General features: G+C 33.9%; 7 protein-coding genes and 1 pseudogene across 8 annotated transcripts, besides 13 other annotated features; 5 read left to right on the top strand and 3 right to left on the bottom strand.

Moving 5' to 3' along the window:
- Positions 1–3,958: part of a mobile genetic element that runs on past the window's edge.
- On the bottom strand, positions 17–322 carry TVAGG3_1018300 (uncharacterized protein; the record flags this gene model as incomplete). Its single annotated transcript, XM_051254718.1, has 1 exon — positions 17–322. The coding sequence occupies one exon, from the start codon at positions 320–322 to the stop codon at positions 17–19; it is 306 nt and encodes a 101-aa protein (XP_051080292.1).
- TVAGG3_1018310 (uncharacterized protein) lies at positions 368–802 on the top strand (the record flags this gene model as incomplete). Its single annotated transcript, XM_051254719.1, has 1 exon — positions 368–802. One exon carries the CDS (start codon positions 368–370, stop codon positions 800–802), a length of 435 nt encoding a protein of 144 aa, XP_051080293.1.
- TVAGG3_1018320 (uncharacterized protein) lies at positions 1,823–2,404 on the top strand (the record flags this gene model as incomplete). Its single annotated transcript, XM_051254720.1, has 1 exon — positions 1,823–2,404. The coding sequence occupies one exon, from the start codon at positions 1,823–1,825 to the stop codon at positions 2,402–2,404; it is 582 nt and encodes a 193-aa protein (XP_051080294.1).
- TVAGG3_1018330 (repellent protein 1 family) lies at positions 2,435–2,893 on the top strand (the record flags this gene model as incomplete). The annotated part of the gene is made up of 1 exon (XM_051254721.1): positions 2,435–2,893. The coding sequence occupies one exon, from the start codon at positions 2,435–2,437 to the stop codon at positions 2,891–2,893; it is 459 nt and encodes a 152-aa protein (XP_051080295.1).
- Positions 2,942–3,178, top strand: TVAGG3_1018340 (uncharacterized protein; the record flags this gene model as incomplete). The annotated part of the gene is made up of 1 exon (XM_051254722.1): positions 2,942–3,178. The coding sequence occupies one exon, from the start codon at positions 2,942–2,944 to the stop codon at positions 3,176–3,178; it is 237 nt and encodes a 78-aa protein (XP_051080296.1).
- Positions 3,179–3,958: a terminal%2Cinverted (terminal inverted repeat of canonical_Maverick-1_1 transposon ID:TVAGG3_1018120).
- A 639-nt stretch (positions 3,959–4,597) lies between these two features.
- Positions 4,598–4,625: a terminal%2Cinverted (terminal inverted repeat of Mariner transposon ID:TVAGG3_1018350).
- Positions 4,598–5,900: a mobile genetic element.
- TVAGG3_1018360 lies at positions 4,678–5,804 on the bottom strand (annotated as a pseudogene). The gene has a single exon. A coding segment is annotated over exon 1 (1,127 nt).
- Positions 5,873–5,900: a terminal%2Cinverted (terminal inverted repeat of Mariner transposon ID:TVAGG3_1018350).
- Positions 5,901–6,796: 896 nt separating this feature from the next.
- Positions 6,797–6,858: a mobile genetic element.
- A 120-nt stretch (positions 6,859–6,978) lies between these two features.
- Positions 6,979–7,087: a mobile genetic element.
- A 142-nt stretch (positions 7,088–7,229) lies between these two features.
- Positions 7,230–7,338: a mobile genetic element.
- A 141-nt stretch (positions 7,339–7,479) lies between these two features.
- Positions 7,480–7,588: a mobile genetic element.
- A 140-nt stretch (positions 7,589–7,728) lies between these two features.
- Positions 7,729–7,837: a mobile genetic element.
- Positions 7,838–7,978: 141 nt separating this feature from the next.
- Positions 7,979–8,087: a mobile genetic element.
- Positions 8,088–8,228: 141 nt separating this feature from the next.
- Positions 8,229–8,337: a mobile genetic element.
- Positions 8,338–8,478: 141 nt separating this feature from the next.
- Positions 8,479–8,587: a mobile genetic element.
- Positions 8,588–8,725: 138 nt separating this feature from the next.
- TVAGG3_1018450 (uncharacterized protein) lies at positions 8,726–11,359 on the bottom strand (the record flags this gene model as incomplete). The annotated part of the gene is made up of 1 exon (XM_001325053.1): positions 8,726–11,359. One exon carries the CDS (start codon positions 11,357–11,359, stop codon positions 8,726–8,728), a length of 2,634 nt encoding a protein of 877 aa, XP_001325088.1.
- Positions 11,360–13,374: 2,015 nt separating this feature from the next.
- TVAGG3_1018460 (papain family cysteine protease domain containing protein family) lies at positions 13,375–15,271 on the top strand (the record flags this gene model as incomplete). Its single annotated transcript, XM_001325052.1, has 1 exon — positions 13,390–15,078. One exon carries the CDS (start codon positions 13,390–13,392, stop codon positions 15,076–15,078), a length of 1,689 nt encoding a protein of 562 aa, XP_001325087.1.
- Between the last annotated feature and the right edge of the window lie 125 nt (positions 15,272–15,396).

Below are 15,396 nucleotides of genomic sequence, written 5' to 3' on the forward strand. Positions count from 1 at the left end.
GATAAAAATAAACCATTTACTCTTTCTTTGCTTCAGCTTCTTTAGCTTTTTGTTCTTTCTTTGCTTTTGCTTCCTTTGCTTTTTGTTCTTCCTTTGCTTTTGCTTCTTCTCTAGCTTTTTTCGCCAGCAAACGTGGGTTCTTCTGTCTTCCAGCAGCTAATGCAGCAAGTTGTTTTTCACTAAGTTTTCTCTTTGGTCTCTCTGGCTTTTGTTCTTGTTTTTGTTCCTTCAGTTCGGATAAAATTTGCTCACGAATTTCTTTCTTCAATGCTTCAACATCTATGACACCTTGGGTCTTGTCCGTAGGGCTTGTCTGAGTCATTTGACTGCAGATAAAAAACAAAATTAAAACTTTAACCGATGTAAAATGAGCTTGTCAAAATCAGAGCGAGAGTCTATTATATTAAATGACGCAAGAGGAATACAACATCCTTTCTATTATGTAAGTCAGAGTAAAGATGGTAAAATATACGTAAGAAAAAGAAAGGTTCCATTAGCGAATGCAGAAAGCGACAACATTAAGGTGTATGGCAAGGGTGAAGCCCACGAAGCCCATATAAAACCTTCTGTTCAAACTGAAAAGTCAATAGAACAAGAAGAAAAGAAGCCAGATGTTCTTTCAATAACGAACCAAGAGCTTATTGCAAAGTTCGTGAATTTCATTGAAAAACAAACCGAGTCAAAGAATCCTGACCCGCCAGTGAAAGAAGTTGAGACAAAAGAGAATGTACAGTTCATTGAAAATGTCAAGAAACAACTTCCACCACGAATACCAAGAAGAAGAGTGAGAATAATGAAGTAAATAGATATTTTTATCTGAAGTAAATACATGCAGAACGAACAGCTAAACGAATTTACTCCAGCAGAGCATATTCATCAGATTCGCTCATATTTCGATATCATAGACAATGCAGTTCAAATTGGTGACACTAATAGAAAATATTCTGACGCAAAGATTCCATCACAACCTGGAACTGCTAAAGATAACACATGGGTAACATTCAATCTCTCACCTCCTGGTGAAAATATGTTGGACCTTTACAATACATTCATTACGTATAAAATGGAAGGTCAATTTATTGTAGATAAAGAAATTGGTTCAGGTTCCAATAAAACAAACCCACCAGGATTTTGGATTGGTTTCGATGACGCTTTCTATGCAGTTGCTGGATATCAAATCCTTGCAAATGGTCGTATCGTATATTCTCAAGACAACGCAAGAGAAGAAGCATATATAACTTCAAACTCACAAACTACCGAACAAATAAAGAAAGTAGATGTTTTCTCAAAGACTCGACATGAAGATGTATGGAGTCATTCGGGAACATGCAGAACAGGACAAATTGTTAGTGGTCCAATTACAGCAGGAAAATCATTTGATTTTAAGCTTCGTTTAAGAATTCCTGTTAGAAGATTCCTTCCATTAGAAGCTATTCGATTTATTCCAGCTTTTGCAGGAAACATTCAGCTTAAAGTAAAGTTCAGTAGCGACGCCTTACAATGCACATCTATATCTGTAAATGATATCATTGCTTTCAATCCAACTCTTAAAGTTGCATTTGCTTCAGATTCAAATCCACCGACAAATAAATTTGTTCCATGGAATGAACCATTCACTATGATAACGAAGGCAGTAGAAGCTAGTGGAACAGTTACTATTACAACTGTAACCCAGCAACTATTTCGAACAAAGATGGATTTTAATGAATGTTTCATTCATCCAAAGTCATTCTCTTTAGACCCTAACATTTATACAGAACTTGTAGAACATTATACAAACGAGGCTTTATGTTTTCCTGTTAAAGTTATGGATTGGATTCCTATGGACGGTTCATTCTCAAAGAATACAGATAGTTCAAGTGCAACATTTACAGCAGCTTATACGCCTATTAATGTTAAAAGTATTTGGGCACTATTTAGAAAGAAAGACAACTATTATGTTAATTTTGAGAACCCTAAGTTTAAATATCTTCAGCTTTCCATGGGAGCTTATGGAAATATGCCTGCAGAACCTGAAAAATCATATGGACCTGTATTTTATGAAATGGTTGCGAACGCTTGCAATACAAACAATGATATGATTGGATTTAATGAAGATGTTATGAGGTCATTGGTGGATGATGGTAGTGTGGAACATAAATGGGATAGCTATGACAACACACATTTCTTATGTGGTTTTCCAACAGAAGTGGACTTTTGCTTCCAGCAAGGTCAAACATCTACTGCTCCAATAACATACAAATTGTCTGTTAAAGGACCTATTGAACTAGCAACTGAAAACGTACCAAAGCCACTTATTGGATTTATGAGGGATTGTTGCTTTGCAATACAAGTAAGACAGTCAGGCATACCAATAATAAGACTTGACGACTATAACTTAGCAACTGACGACAGTGAGGAATAAAGGATGAACGTTTATTTTTAAAGCTTATAAATGAGTTCTTCATCAAGCTCTCGCGAACCTTCACCATCTATGAAACAAACTTTACCAAACGATTATGGAGCACCTATTGAATATTTCTTACGAGCTGCACAATGGCAAAGAGCAGTCTCACCAAGGTTAGGTGTTCCACCAGCTCCTGTCAAAAATAGCATTTGGTCAAGTCCTTATATAAGATATGGTCTCCCACTAGGTTTGCTAGCTACAGCAGGAGCAGTTATGATGTTGAAAAGAAATAAAGCAAATGTTATAAATAATACTGAAGTAGCTGAAGTTAAACAAACTCCAACACATTCGCCAAAACCAACGCCTTCACAAGCAAAACCTTCAATAACTCCTGAACCTATGGAAGTACAAACTCCTGTTCAAAAGTCAACTCCTAAACCGACTCCAACATTTAAACCAGAACCCACGCCTCAAATAAATCGTAAAACTCCTGCGTTTCCTTACTGAAAAAATAACGTTATTTTTATTTAATATTAAAATTTTTATTTGATTGAAATGACGACTAAAGTCACTGAAGCAATGAAACAAAAGTTTTTGGTAGAATACATTAAATCAGGAGCGGTTCCAGAAGGTTTTTACGTTCATACTATGAAGGATGGTAGAGTTCAGTTTAGAAAGATAAAGCAACCATTAGATAGAGAAGGAATTTTGAGAAAGATTAAACTTCATGAGGACAACATTGCTGAACTTAAGAAGAAGTTAGAAGAGTTGGAGAAAGGAAGAGAGTTATAAAGTAATGAATTCAAGTGGGTGAAAAAAGAGGTGAAAAAAGAGGTGAGATGTCACCACTTCACCTAAATTTATTTTTGCGCTATGTTTTCATACGTGTGAGGGTGGTGATATCATTTATTTTTAAGTTTATTTTTTATTTTATTTGGATGTAAATGACGAAAACTATTGAGATAACAAACTACAACGGTCATGAGTTCAAGAATTTGTTCTTCGTTCCTCGTGAAAATACATTCTATCAGATACGAGGGAGAAAGGGTAAAGTTAGTTTGAGCGTTTATGAAGGAATGAAGAATGGAAAGTTTATACAAGCATATGATACAAACGGTAAGCGTGTTTCATTAGCTTTGTCAAAACTTACTAACATTTATTTTGACAGTGACTTTGACTCTGACGATTGGAGCGACAGCAGCGATACTGAAGAATATGAACTATTGTGTGAAGCACAGCAATGGGAAGAGTTGCAATACTTTTGTAAGTGAGAACGTTTATTTTTACAGTAGTAAGGTGAAGTGGTTGGCGGCTTTATAAATATTTAAGGTTAAGTTAGTGTTGTCGTTTGTGTTGTAAAATATACGTTAACGGTTTTGTAAAGTGTCAAATTCACATATAATGTGTACGGTGGAACGCAGTGCCTCAGTACACGACTTAGGGATACTAACTAAGTTGGTGTTTGTGTTTGTGTTGTAAAATATACGTTACCAGTTTCGTAAAGTGTCAAATTCACATATAATGTGTACGGTGGAACGCAGTGCCACAGTACACGAGATATGTATACTAACTTCCGTCACCCAAACATATAATTTTTTATTGCCTACTTCTTCTCCCAATGGAATAGTATATTTCTGATTAGCAATAGGAATATTATCTCCATTAGATGTATATGTATTTAATTTATAAAGTGGATTTTGGCCAAATTTGGCATAAAGATATAATGATTTGTTCACATCTAGATCCATAATGTCACCACCAATACTTATTTCTTCACCTGATAGTAATTCTTTTGGAGAGATCATAATATTTTCTAATTTTGGTTGATTTTTAAAGGTAAATGATTTAGAATCAATATTGGATTTTACACCATATTCGTCTCTTGCTTGTGCTTTAATTTTATATTTGCCATAATGGGAGTACTCAGCAGGAATTATGACATTATCATTAATTGTTTCACCTGATGTATAGTTCATTGTTTTAACTAATTCATCATCAATTGAAATATATAATTCACCGCTAGAGTCATCTGTAATTGAAACTGAGAAACTGAGTGGTTCATTATCAGTTACAATATTATCCGTGAGTGTTAAGTCTACTGTAGGTGGATCTGTTACATTAATTGTTACAATGTAATGAGTAGTTTCTTCAGGAATATAATCTAAATTGGAGTAACTAAGCCAGAATTCTACATTTCTTGTGCCTTTATTATAGGGTGTCCAAAGGTGTGTTTAGCACAAACCTGAATACTGCGAATAGAAATAAACAAGTTACATATATATAAAGTTTATTTAAATATAATCACCATTGGATTCAATCACGCGTTCGCAGCGATCGATCCAGGCTTGAAAGACACGCTTTAAATCATCATGAGAAAATTGCTCAAATTGCTCTCTTACAAAATTTTCAAGATCATCTGGACTCGCGAATTCGCGTCCTTCAGCTCTCTTTTTTAGCGTGCCGAATAAATAAAAGTCAGAGGGTGCAATATCAGGTGAATAAATTGGGTTTGGAACAACTTTGACATTGTTTTCCAACAAGTAATTCATTACCTTATGACTTTTGTGAACTCTTGAATTATCAAAATGAATTGCAAACTTTTGTTTTTGTTGTTTGGATTTCTCAAACTCATCAGAATTGATAATTTGAGTAAGAACATTGTCAATTAGATACTGAGCATTCATCGTATTAGGTTTTTGAAGAATATCAATTGCGATGATGCCATTCACGCCCCAAAAAACCGACAACATCATCATTGGTGTGTCAATTTTTTTCTTCGGGAATGTTTGCGGATTTTCATCCTTCGGGATCCACATGATTTTGGCTTCTGTTGCATATTGAAACCAAGACTCGTCCCCTGTTACTAAAAAGCGAAACTTCTTGGATTGATACGCACCCAATATAGAGAGGAGCTCTTTCGAAGATTGGACTCTAGATTTTTTTTGAACTGAATTAAGGTTGTGCGGAAACCCAACGTGTATACGCTAGTTTGTAGTTCAAATAATTGTGCAGATAATAATGACTGTTGTACGTGGTATCTTTGTCATCTCCTCTATCCTTCTGAGTGATGCTCTTGGGTCTTCATCTAGCGCTTGAAGAATTGCTTTGATTTTTCTTTGATCCGGCGATTTTTTGTCAATTTTTATGATGGGCGCCTTTTTGTTCATGAAGTGATACATCCTAACATGATACGTTACAGTGGAATAGCTAAGAGCATCCATACCGAAGCATTTTACCAATGTCTCGTAGATTTTTTTACAGTCTTTGCATTTTTTTGCAAGAGCGAGGATGTTTTCTTTATGATTCATTAAAAAATGAAAAAAATCCCGCCAAAATTTCCCGCGAAACCGCCTCTTGTCTCAAAATTCATTTTATATCCCGGCATGGCGCCAAAATACAACATACTCATCATATACATATATTCATATTTTTTATTATATATTTATAATCAGCATATATCTCCTTTAATAGTCTCATATAGAGCGCTGTGCTAAACGCACCTTTGGACACCCTATAGCATCATTTGGTACAGCGAATGTATCTGAAATTGAAAATATTGTTTTTTCGTCTTCATCCAAATGTGGAATACTTTTTGGCTGTAAATTATCAAATTTATAAAATAAAGTTACATCATGGCCATTATTTGAATCAGTGAATGTGCAGTTAAATCCGACTTCAGTTCCTGGTGATACAACATTCTCTTTTAGTTCAACATTAGTTATCTTTGGTTGATTAAAGACAACAAAATGGTAGCTTGTATATGAAACATCACCGCCATCATCGCCTATTGCAGTAATATTTAATACAATTTTAGCTGATTTCTCGAGATTGATTCGGATGTCAAATGTTTTAGTTTCTGCATGGTCATATTTTACTTCTTTATGTTCGAAATCAATTAATAATGGTTCACCATCGAAGTCAGGATCAACTTCTTCCAAAGCTTGGAAAACTAATTTTCCTGAAACATCATCATTAACGTTGATTATTAAATGAATAGATTCATTCCATTCATATATTGTTTTATCAGGATAAGTAACTTGCAAACTTGGAGGAGTTGATATAACATAATCAACATTTTTCTGTTCAGAAACTGAATATCGCGGTGCATTAGAATATGAAATATCTGGAAATTCAGCTACCCAAACTGTTAATTGATTTGCTTGTTCTGAGGCTAGATTCTTAATAGTATAGGAAAATGGTTGCATATCTCCATTTGATGTTATTGATTGAGTTGCATCAGCTCTTCTTGCTGCTCCTTGTCCAACTTTATACATTATGTACAAAACCTTCGAATCATCAAAATCTGTGACTTCTCCTGATAATATTGTACCGTCAGTTTCTTTGATTTTATTCGGGGTCAATAATAAATTAGAAATTTTAGGTTCTTTTCTAAAAGTAAGAATGTCATTCTGTTATATACGAAAACGATAAAAACAGTTTGACAGAAAAGTGACAACTTTACGTGTCAAAAATATAAAAAGTGATATTTTATTCATCATTATCTTCTTCATAATTTATTTCATATTCTTCGTCTTACCAACAAAAGATGGGAATGTGAACAATTGCGGGCAATTTTTAGCCATTTTGGCTTGGAACTAGAGCCTGCGAGGTACATGGATAGTATCAGTACCTCACAGGCTCTAGTTCGCTATATGGCGCCGAGAAATTTTGGTGAAATGTGGTCGCATTTCACCAAAATTTTTTCGGCGCCATAGGATGAATTGGAGGGTGAGAGATATTATTTCATACAATACTACTCTCACCCTCCAATTCCCAGCCAAAATGGCTAAAAAATTGCCCGCAATGTGAACAATTGCGGGCAATTTTTAGCCATTTTGGCTTGGAACTAGAGCCTGCGAGGTACATGGATAGTATCAGTACCTCACAGGCTCTAGTTCGCTATATGGCGCCGAGAAATTTTGGTGAAATGTGGTCGCATTTCACCAAAATTTTTTCGGCGCCATAGGATGAATTGGAGGGTGAGAGATATTATTTCATACAATACTACTCTCACCCTCCAATTCCCAGCCAAAATGGCTAAAAATTGCCCGCAATGTGAACAATTGCGGGCAATTTTTAGCCATTTTGGCTTGGAACTAGAGCCTGCGAGGTACATGGATAGTATCAGTACCTCACAGGCTCTAGTTCGCTATATGGCGCCGAGAAATTTTGGTGAAATGTGGTCGCATTTCACCAAAATTTTTTCGGCGCCATAGGATGAATTGGAGGGTGAGAGATATTATTTCATACAATACTACTCTCACCCTCCAATTCCCAGCAAAATGGCTAAAAATTGCCCGCAATGTGAACAATTGCGGGCAATTTTTAGCCATTTTGGCTTGGAACTAGAGCCTGCGAGGTACATGGATAGTATCAGTACCTCACAGGCTCTAGTTCGCTATATGGCGCCGAGAAATTTTGGTGAAATGTGGTCGCATTTCACCAAAATTTTTTCGGCGCCATAGGATGAATTGGAGGGTGAGAGATATTATTTCATACAATACTACTCTCACCCTCCAATTCCCAGCCAAAATGGCTAAAAATTGCCCGCAATGTGAACAATTGCGGGCAATTTTTAGCCATTTTGGCTTGGAACTAGAGCCTGCGAGGTACATGGATAGTATCAGTACCTCACAGGCTCTAGTTCGCTATATGGCGCCGAGAAATTTTGGTGAAATGTGGTCGCATTTCACCAAAATTTTTTCGGCGCCATAGGATGAATTGGAGGGTGAGAGATATTATTTCATACAATACTACTCTCACCCTCCAATTCCCAGCCAAAATGGCTAAAAATTGCCCGCAATGTGAACAATTGCGGGCAATTTTTAGCCATTTTGGCTTGGAACTAGAGCCTGCGAGGTACATGGATAGTATCAGTACCTCACAGGCTCTAGTTCTCTATATGGCGCCGAGAAATTTTGGTGAAATGTGGTCGCATTTCACCAAAATTTTTTCGGCGCCATAGGATGAATTGGAGGGTGAGAGATATTATTTCATACAATACTACTCTCACCCTCCAATTCCCAGCCAAAATGGCTAAAAATTGCCCGCAATGTGAACAATTGCGGGCAATTTTTAGCCATTTTGGCTTGGAACTAGAGCCTGCGAGGTACATGGATAGTATCAGTACCTCACAGGCTCTAGTTCGCTATATGGCGCCGAGAAATTTTGGTGAAATGTGGTCGCATTTCACCAAAATTTTTTCGGCGCCATAGGATGAATTGGAGGGTGAGAGATATTATTTCATACAATACTACTCTCACCCTCAATTTTAATTACTTAAACTCATTCTATTTTTTTGACATGTAAATGTCACTTTTACTGAGATCTGACACAATGTCAGATCTCTTTTTTTCGTATATAAGAATTCTGATATCCTGATCTTTGATTTTCACCATATGTTAGATAAAAAACTAGTTCCTTATTTCCATAAGAATATGTTTTGATAGGAAATGTGAAAGTTGGATTCAAATCACTTAATGTAAAAGGTGCAGTATATATTTCAGTACCATTTAATTCAAAATGAGCATCTCCGTCTAATTCACCTTTGATTTTAAGTGTCACAGAAATTGAGTCTTTATCATTAAATGATTTTTGTGGTAATGAATATTCAACTATTTCTGGACCATTTGGAGTAATTGTTACGGGTTTTGTAAATACTTTTGATTTAGCATTTCCTGATTCAATCTCTTTTTCATTATCTATTACATAAAATGATATGATTTGATTTTCTCCGGCATTTACAGAAATCTTGATCTTTTTTACTACTGAAACTGGTTTATTTATACCTTTAGAAGAAGTTTCACCAAATTTTTGATAGGTTTCATCATTGAAGCAATAATAAACGTATAAATTCTTGCCAATGTCTTTGTCATTAATAACTATTTTCAATTCAATCTCTTTGTTTCTTTCCATTTTTGATGGAACTATGGAATTGGATTCATCAATAGAAGGAACATGCTTAATGCTAAATGTAAAATTCTTTTCCGCAGATTCTAGATTGAATTCATCAATAATTTTAATTTTCATTGTATATTCTTTTCCATATGTTAAAGTTGAAGGAATTGGTAATTCAACGGGTTTTCCTATTTTCTTTTCATTACCATCATTAACATATTCTGTTAAATCTTGAGTATATCCAAGATTTGAGTCATTATCTATGGAATATGAAATGTTACCTCTTGTATTATCCGTGATTACTAAATATAATGGGATTTTTTCGGTTGTACTATAAATTCGATTTGAAGGAGGATTAAAACTTAATTCAGGTTTATCTGTAAAAATTATAGTCTTATTGACTTTGTTCGAATTTGAATATTTGGGTAAATAAGAATCAATATTATCAAGTTCGATATTTTTAAATGTATCATAATCATATTCACTGACAAAAACTGTTAATGTTTTCCTTCCGACATATCTACCAGATCTTATAGTCACAATATCTGACTCGCTGTCACCAGCAGAAAAAACTGCTCCCATACTATCGACTTCATTATCTATATATGCTATGATAAATAAATCTCTTCCGAGATCCTTATTAGTAAAATCGACTGTTGCTGTCATTGTGCCGCGCGCTGGAACCAAATCATTATCGAGTGCAACAGATTCGATTTTTGGAGGATTTTTAATTGTGAATTCAAATTTCATTGTGCTTGGAACACCAAATTCATCAGTTACAGTAAATAAAATTTGGTATGGTCCTGCATCTTTATTTGATGGAATTTTAATTATTTTTTCGAATGATTTTGATGATTGATTATACTCTTCCAAAGGCGATTCTGAATCAAATAAATTATATGATATATTGCCTGTTGTATCATCTACAACATGATATTTAATTGTAAAACTTTCTTCATGTTGGAAAATTTTGACTTCTGGAACCTCATCTAAGACAATTTCAGGTGTTTCTGTAATCGAAACTCTTTTATCAACTTTTACAGTAGATTGCATTGTAGATGGGTTATAACCATAAATGTGAACATCATATTTATTTGCATCTTTCTCAGGGACATCAAGTGTAAACTCAAAATTATCCTGAGTTTTTGGATTAACTATTGAATAGGTCATCGGTATTTCATTTTCAAATTGAACTTTAATTTGAAAATCATTTGCTGGAGAAATTTTATATGTACCACTAACAGTAAATTTACTCTTTTTAACCATAACATTTGAAATTTGAACATTTTCTAATTCAAACATTGATATGCTTGAAACCGTGAATTCGTAATAGTCTGATTGAATAGGTTCATAATTTTTATCTTCATCAACAATTTCAATATTAAAGTGATAAGTATCAGGATCATAATTTGAAGTTTCTAATGAATCTTGAGTCAAAGTATTAGCAGTGAATTTTTTCTCAAATGAATCTCCACCAAGTATACTAAATATCACTAGATAACTATTGCTTTGACCATTAATTTTAATATTAAATGCTAAATTTTCACCTTGATCAATTGCATTTTTTGATAAAACTAAATCGAATGTTGGCTTTGTTACCGTGTTAATATGAACATTAATAATATTTGTTCCAAAAAATAATTTGTCACTCATTACAACTTGATATTTGAAATTATGATTTCCTGGCTCCGTAATGCGTAATTCTACAGGAATGTTTTGGTTACTATCAAAAGTAAATGTTCTAAGCACTGTCCAATCAAATGTTGATCCTTTGTTTTGAAGTAGTTTATATTCCTTATTGGCAATCAAGCTTTGAGTATTGAGATTAAAACTTACTTGTTCTGGGGAATACTTATAAATATCTGTTTTATCATTCTCAACATTTAAAGTTGGGAAGTTTCCATTTGTGAAGGAAATTCGGATGGCATGTTTTTTTTCTTCATTTTGATCTATTTTTTGATTCCAACGAAATCCAACAGCAAATGAAAAAATGTACATATCTGGTTCTGTGCTAGCTTCTTCTTCATTAAATTCAGCGTCATAATGATCCTCATCAAAACTATCAGCGAAATACATTTGATCTGGATATGTATATTCAGAATTAGATCCATCAAGATATATAATTCCAAAATAACTCTGATCGAGATCGGATATTTTAATTCCTCTTCCTTGTTTTGTTTTATATGCTCTTGAAAATTCAGTTTCACCAAAAGATACAATACTATAGCAGCTCAATTGGAAATTTAATTTTTCTGAGCCTGTATTAATAACTCTATGAACAATTTAGGTCGACAATAAAATCCTTCACCATTTGAAAATTTAAATCCACTATCAGTTTTAATATTATACCAGCCTGTGTCTTCGTTGGGTTCTACGATTCTAATAGATATGGCGAATATAATTGAAGAAAACATCTATAATAGAATTGGTGGATATTTTTGAATGTGATATTTAAATTTGAATATGCTTTGAATCTATTCAAAATTATATAAACATAATTGATATGGATTTAATATATATATAAAAATAGTAGATAATGCAGATAGATATTTCTCCCTTGAATTTGTTGACTTGGATTACTTTTAAATAATAGTACTAATATAATAAATTTATAAAAATGACATTTTCATTGAATTGAAAAATAATAATTTTGCCATTCTTGAGAATGAAATATAAAAATTATATATAACGATATATTTTATATATGATGAAATTTTTAATGATATTGAAAGTATTTTGAAAATTCAATAGTTTTTTTGAAAATATTAATGATTTTCAGTGGGTCGACTCAATAATAAAAGGAGCCGCATGCGATTTTTTATAAAAGGCTGAAAGTCGGATTATAGAATCTTCAATATAATTTATAAAAAGAGTTAATAAACTCCTGTAATGAACAAAAATAAAAGCAAATTTGAAGATCGAAAAGTATGATTTTGAGGAATAGCTTGAGAAATTATAGAAGTCTTATATCGATATATCTCTTAAATTGCATTTTTTAGGCATATGAAGGATGTCGGAATTAATTTAATATTTAAAATTTTAATATTGGCAATGTTTATCCATACAAATTAACAAAAATATGATTTATCTATAGGAAAATGCAATTTAATTGCATGACCCAAAATTATTTCACGCAGTTTGATATTCAACGTTATTATAAATCTCGGTCATTAATAAAATTATAATCGGGTGCTCAATTGCAAAAACAAAATGTGAAATCTTAGAAAAACAATGAATTTAAAAAATAAATTCGGGATTAATAAGTTATAATATATGTTAGGACCTGTTATTATAGATGTAATTGAGATTAACTGAGTTACGGCAAAAAAAAATTCAAAAAAAATTAGGCAATATTATTGATACGATTTACAAAACAATTCAATGTCATTATTCTACTTATTATTGGATAAAAGAAAGACAAAGTTGTCCAATATTTAATTTGATGATAAAGGTCTTTTCTGAATTTTTTATGATATAAATCATTTTCACTATATAGAAGGTATTGGCAAACTAGATAGCTATAAAATAAGGAAGGGATTTATAATGGACTTACTCCTCTAAGCTTTGCATGACGAATTGAACAAACTTTCTACCTGATAAAGAATAAGGAAAGAGAATAATTTATTTAGAAAACAATTAGGTCAAAAGAATGTGAGTTAGACTTTTCATTTTTTGAGATTCATAATGAAAATCTTCAATATTTACCAAGATTTCAATTCAGATTTAGTTCTGCAATTTTACTGCTTTACTGTGAAGTCATCTTACTAAATGGGATAATAATTTGTTTTGAGCACGATTATTATAAAAGTATGAATGGATATTCAAAATTCTCAAATTTATACAAGATATTCCTTACATCATTCATTGTTATTATCTTGCTTACAATAAAACTCTCATACTGATGATTTGCAAGGACATACTGCAAAAACAAGGAAATCAGAAAAAATATTTTTAAAAAAGCAGTGTAAAAATTGATGATTTCTATGGATAAATCACATTAAATTGTTCAAGCAATTATTTTGTATCAATATTTATAAATGAATGAAGCCATCCTCAACCGCTCCATTGAAAAAATAAAGTAAAGTTAGTGATTATCGTCCAAAAAAATGAACGTTCCACATTCCGGCTTACTTGTTAAGTGTTTAATAGGTTCTCTATGCGTTTTATCAATAATTTCGGCTATCACTATGAGCCAAGTTGTCAAATCTTTCATAGAACTTAAGCATAAATCAGAATATAAAACTCCAGTCGACGAATACGCTCAGAAATTCCTTGATCAAAGAGATGCACTCAATCTTATCCCAACACGTTATGCAGTCGATAAATCATTCCTTCTTCCACCTTCAAACCAAGCTCGCCGCGGTGTTTGCTGGATTTTTGCTACCCTTTTCATGCTCGAGTCCCAGTACCGCGCCAATGGTATCAAGAAAGGCTTCCTTAAGGAAAATCAATACGTTACCTTCTCAAAGCAAGCATATGGCGCTTATCTTGGCAATAACTGCAAGGAAAACCCATCATTACCTGTTTGCAAACATGGTGGTCTTGGCAAGCCAACTAATGATACAGACGACCAGCTCGTTGACTCAATCTATTACTTCCAAAAGGCATTTCCAAAATTAAATGCTTCAATTCTCCCAGAAACCGTTTGCCCATACATTGAAGAAGGTGGTGAATCCACAGACTTCAAGTGCGACGGAATGAATGAAGCAATCAAGCAAAATCCAATCGGATTCAATATTAAGTCCTACAACTACGCCGTCAACGTTAACAACACCAAGAGATTACTCTACAAGGCCAAGAGACCACTCGGCATCGGCGTACCAATCGGAGAAAACTATTTCTTCGCTCCATGCGATTCCTCCAGCTACAGCACAGATGATGAATGCGTTAAGCAGACTACACCATGCCCAGCCGGTTACCAAGCCAAATTCTGCAAGAAAGTCACAATTGAAGGCAGAATTTATGATGGCACTTTTTCATTTATTAACGATGCCAACAGATCATCATTCCTTGGTGTCCATGAGATGGACATTGTCGGCTACAACGACGAGTGGGTCTATACAAGCAAATGGGACACAGATAAGTCCATGGCCTTAATGAAGGGCGGTTTCATCCTCCACAACTCATGGCGCGAGGTTGGCCACTCCGTAGACTTCCTTCTCGGCAAGAAATCCTACGAAAACGAAATGGTTACATGTCCAAATCATAAAGTTTCACAATACTGGATCCCAGTCAGCTACTCCTGCTTCCAGGAGAAGAAGGATGTCAGCCAGTGCCTCTCTGGCTCATCATGGGTCCGTGGAAAGGCAAATGTCAACAAACCAGATCTTCTCAAGTGCACAAACGAAAAATTCTGCGATACAAACCTCCATTACGTACTCGCCTATACCGATGATGAAGGTGCTTTCACTGTCCAGCACCTCTTCTCCGGTTTAGATTTGACAAGAATGGCTACAATCGATGCCGATGGAAATGTCAACACAATCTTATACGACAAGCTTCCATTCCACTACTTGGGACGCGTTTTCCAGCCAATTGACGTTGTTGACAACAATCAAGACGATTGCGGCTACTTCATGTTCCCATACGACGCTATCGACATGTTACAACGCAAGGACTGGGATAAACTCGACTACTTCCACTCATCAGATATCGAATTCGAGTTCCCTGATTACTCATACGCAGCAAACAAGGCCAAGTACCCACAATACAACTACACCCTCCTCGAACAGTCCACACACGAATGGAATCCAGTACCATTTGATGGTCCTCTTCCATACCAGTACGTATTTTAAAATTTTATACAATTCAACTTCAAAAACAAAAAAGTTATTTAAAAATAAAAGTTTATTTCTTACTAAATTATAATTTAACTTGTCATTTAAGGAAACAATTTCAAATTTCTGACATTCTCTCAAAAATTTTTGACACTTTTCTTAATTTCACATTTTTCTAATGTCAAACTTTGAATTTCTTAAGGAAAAAAAAGTTATTATAAATCATTATATAGTGCATAATATGGCCGTTATACCTTTTTGTTATTAAAATAAAGATTTGTTGATTTATTGCACTTGTGATGGTATACATTCAAATTTCTGACATTCTCTCAAAAA

Source organism: Trichomonas vaginalis, chromosome I (genome assembly GCF_026262505.1).
Source record: "Trichomonas vaginalis G3 chromosome I, whole genome shotgun sequence".
Taxonomy (NCBI): Eukaryota; Parabasalia; order Trichomonadida; family Trichomonadidae; genus Trichomonas; species Trichomonas vaginalis.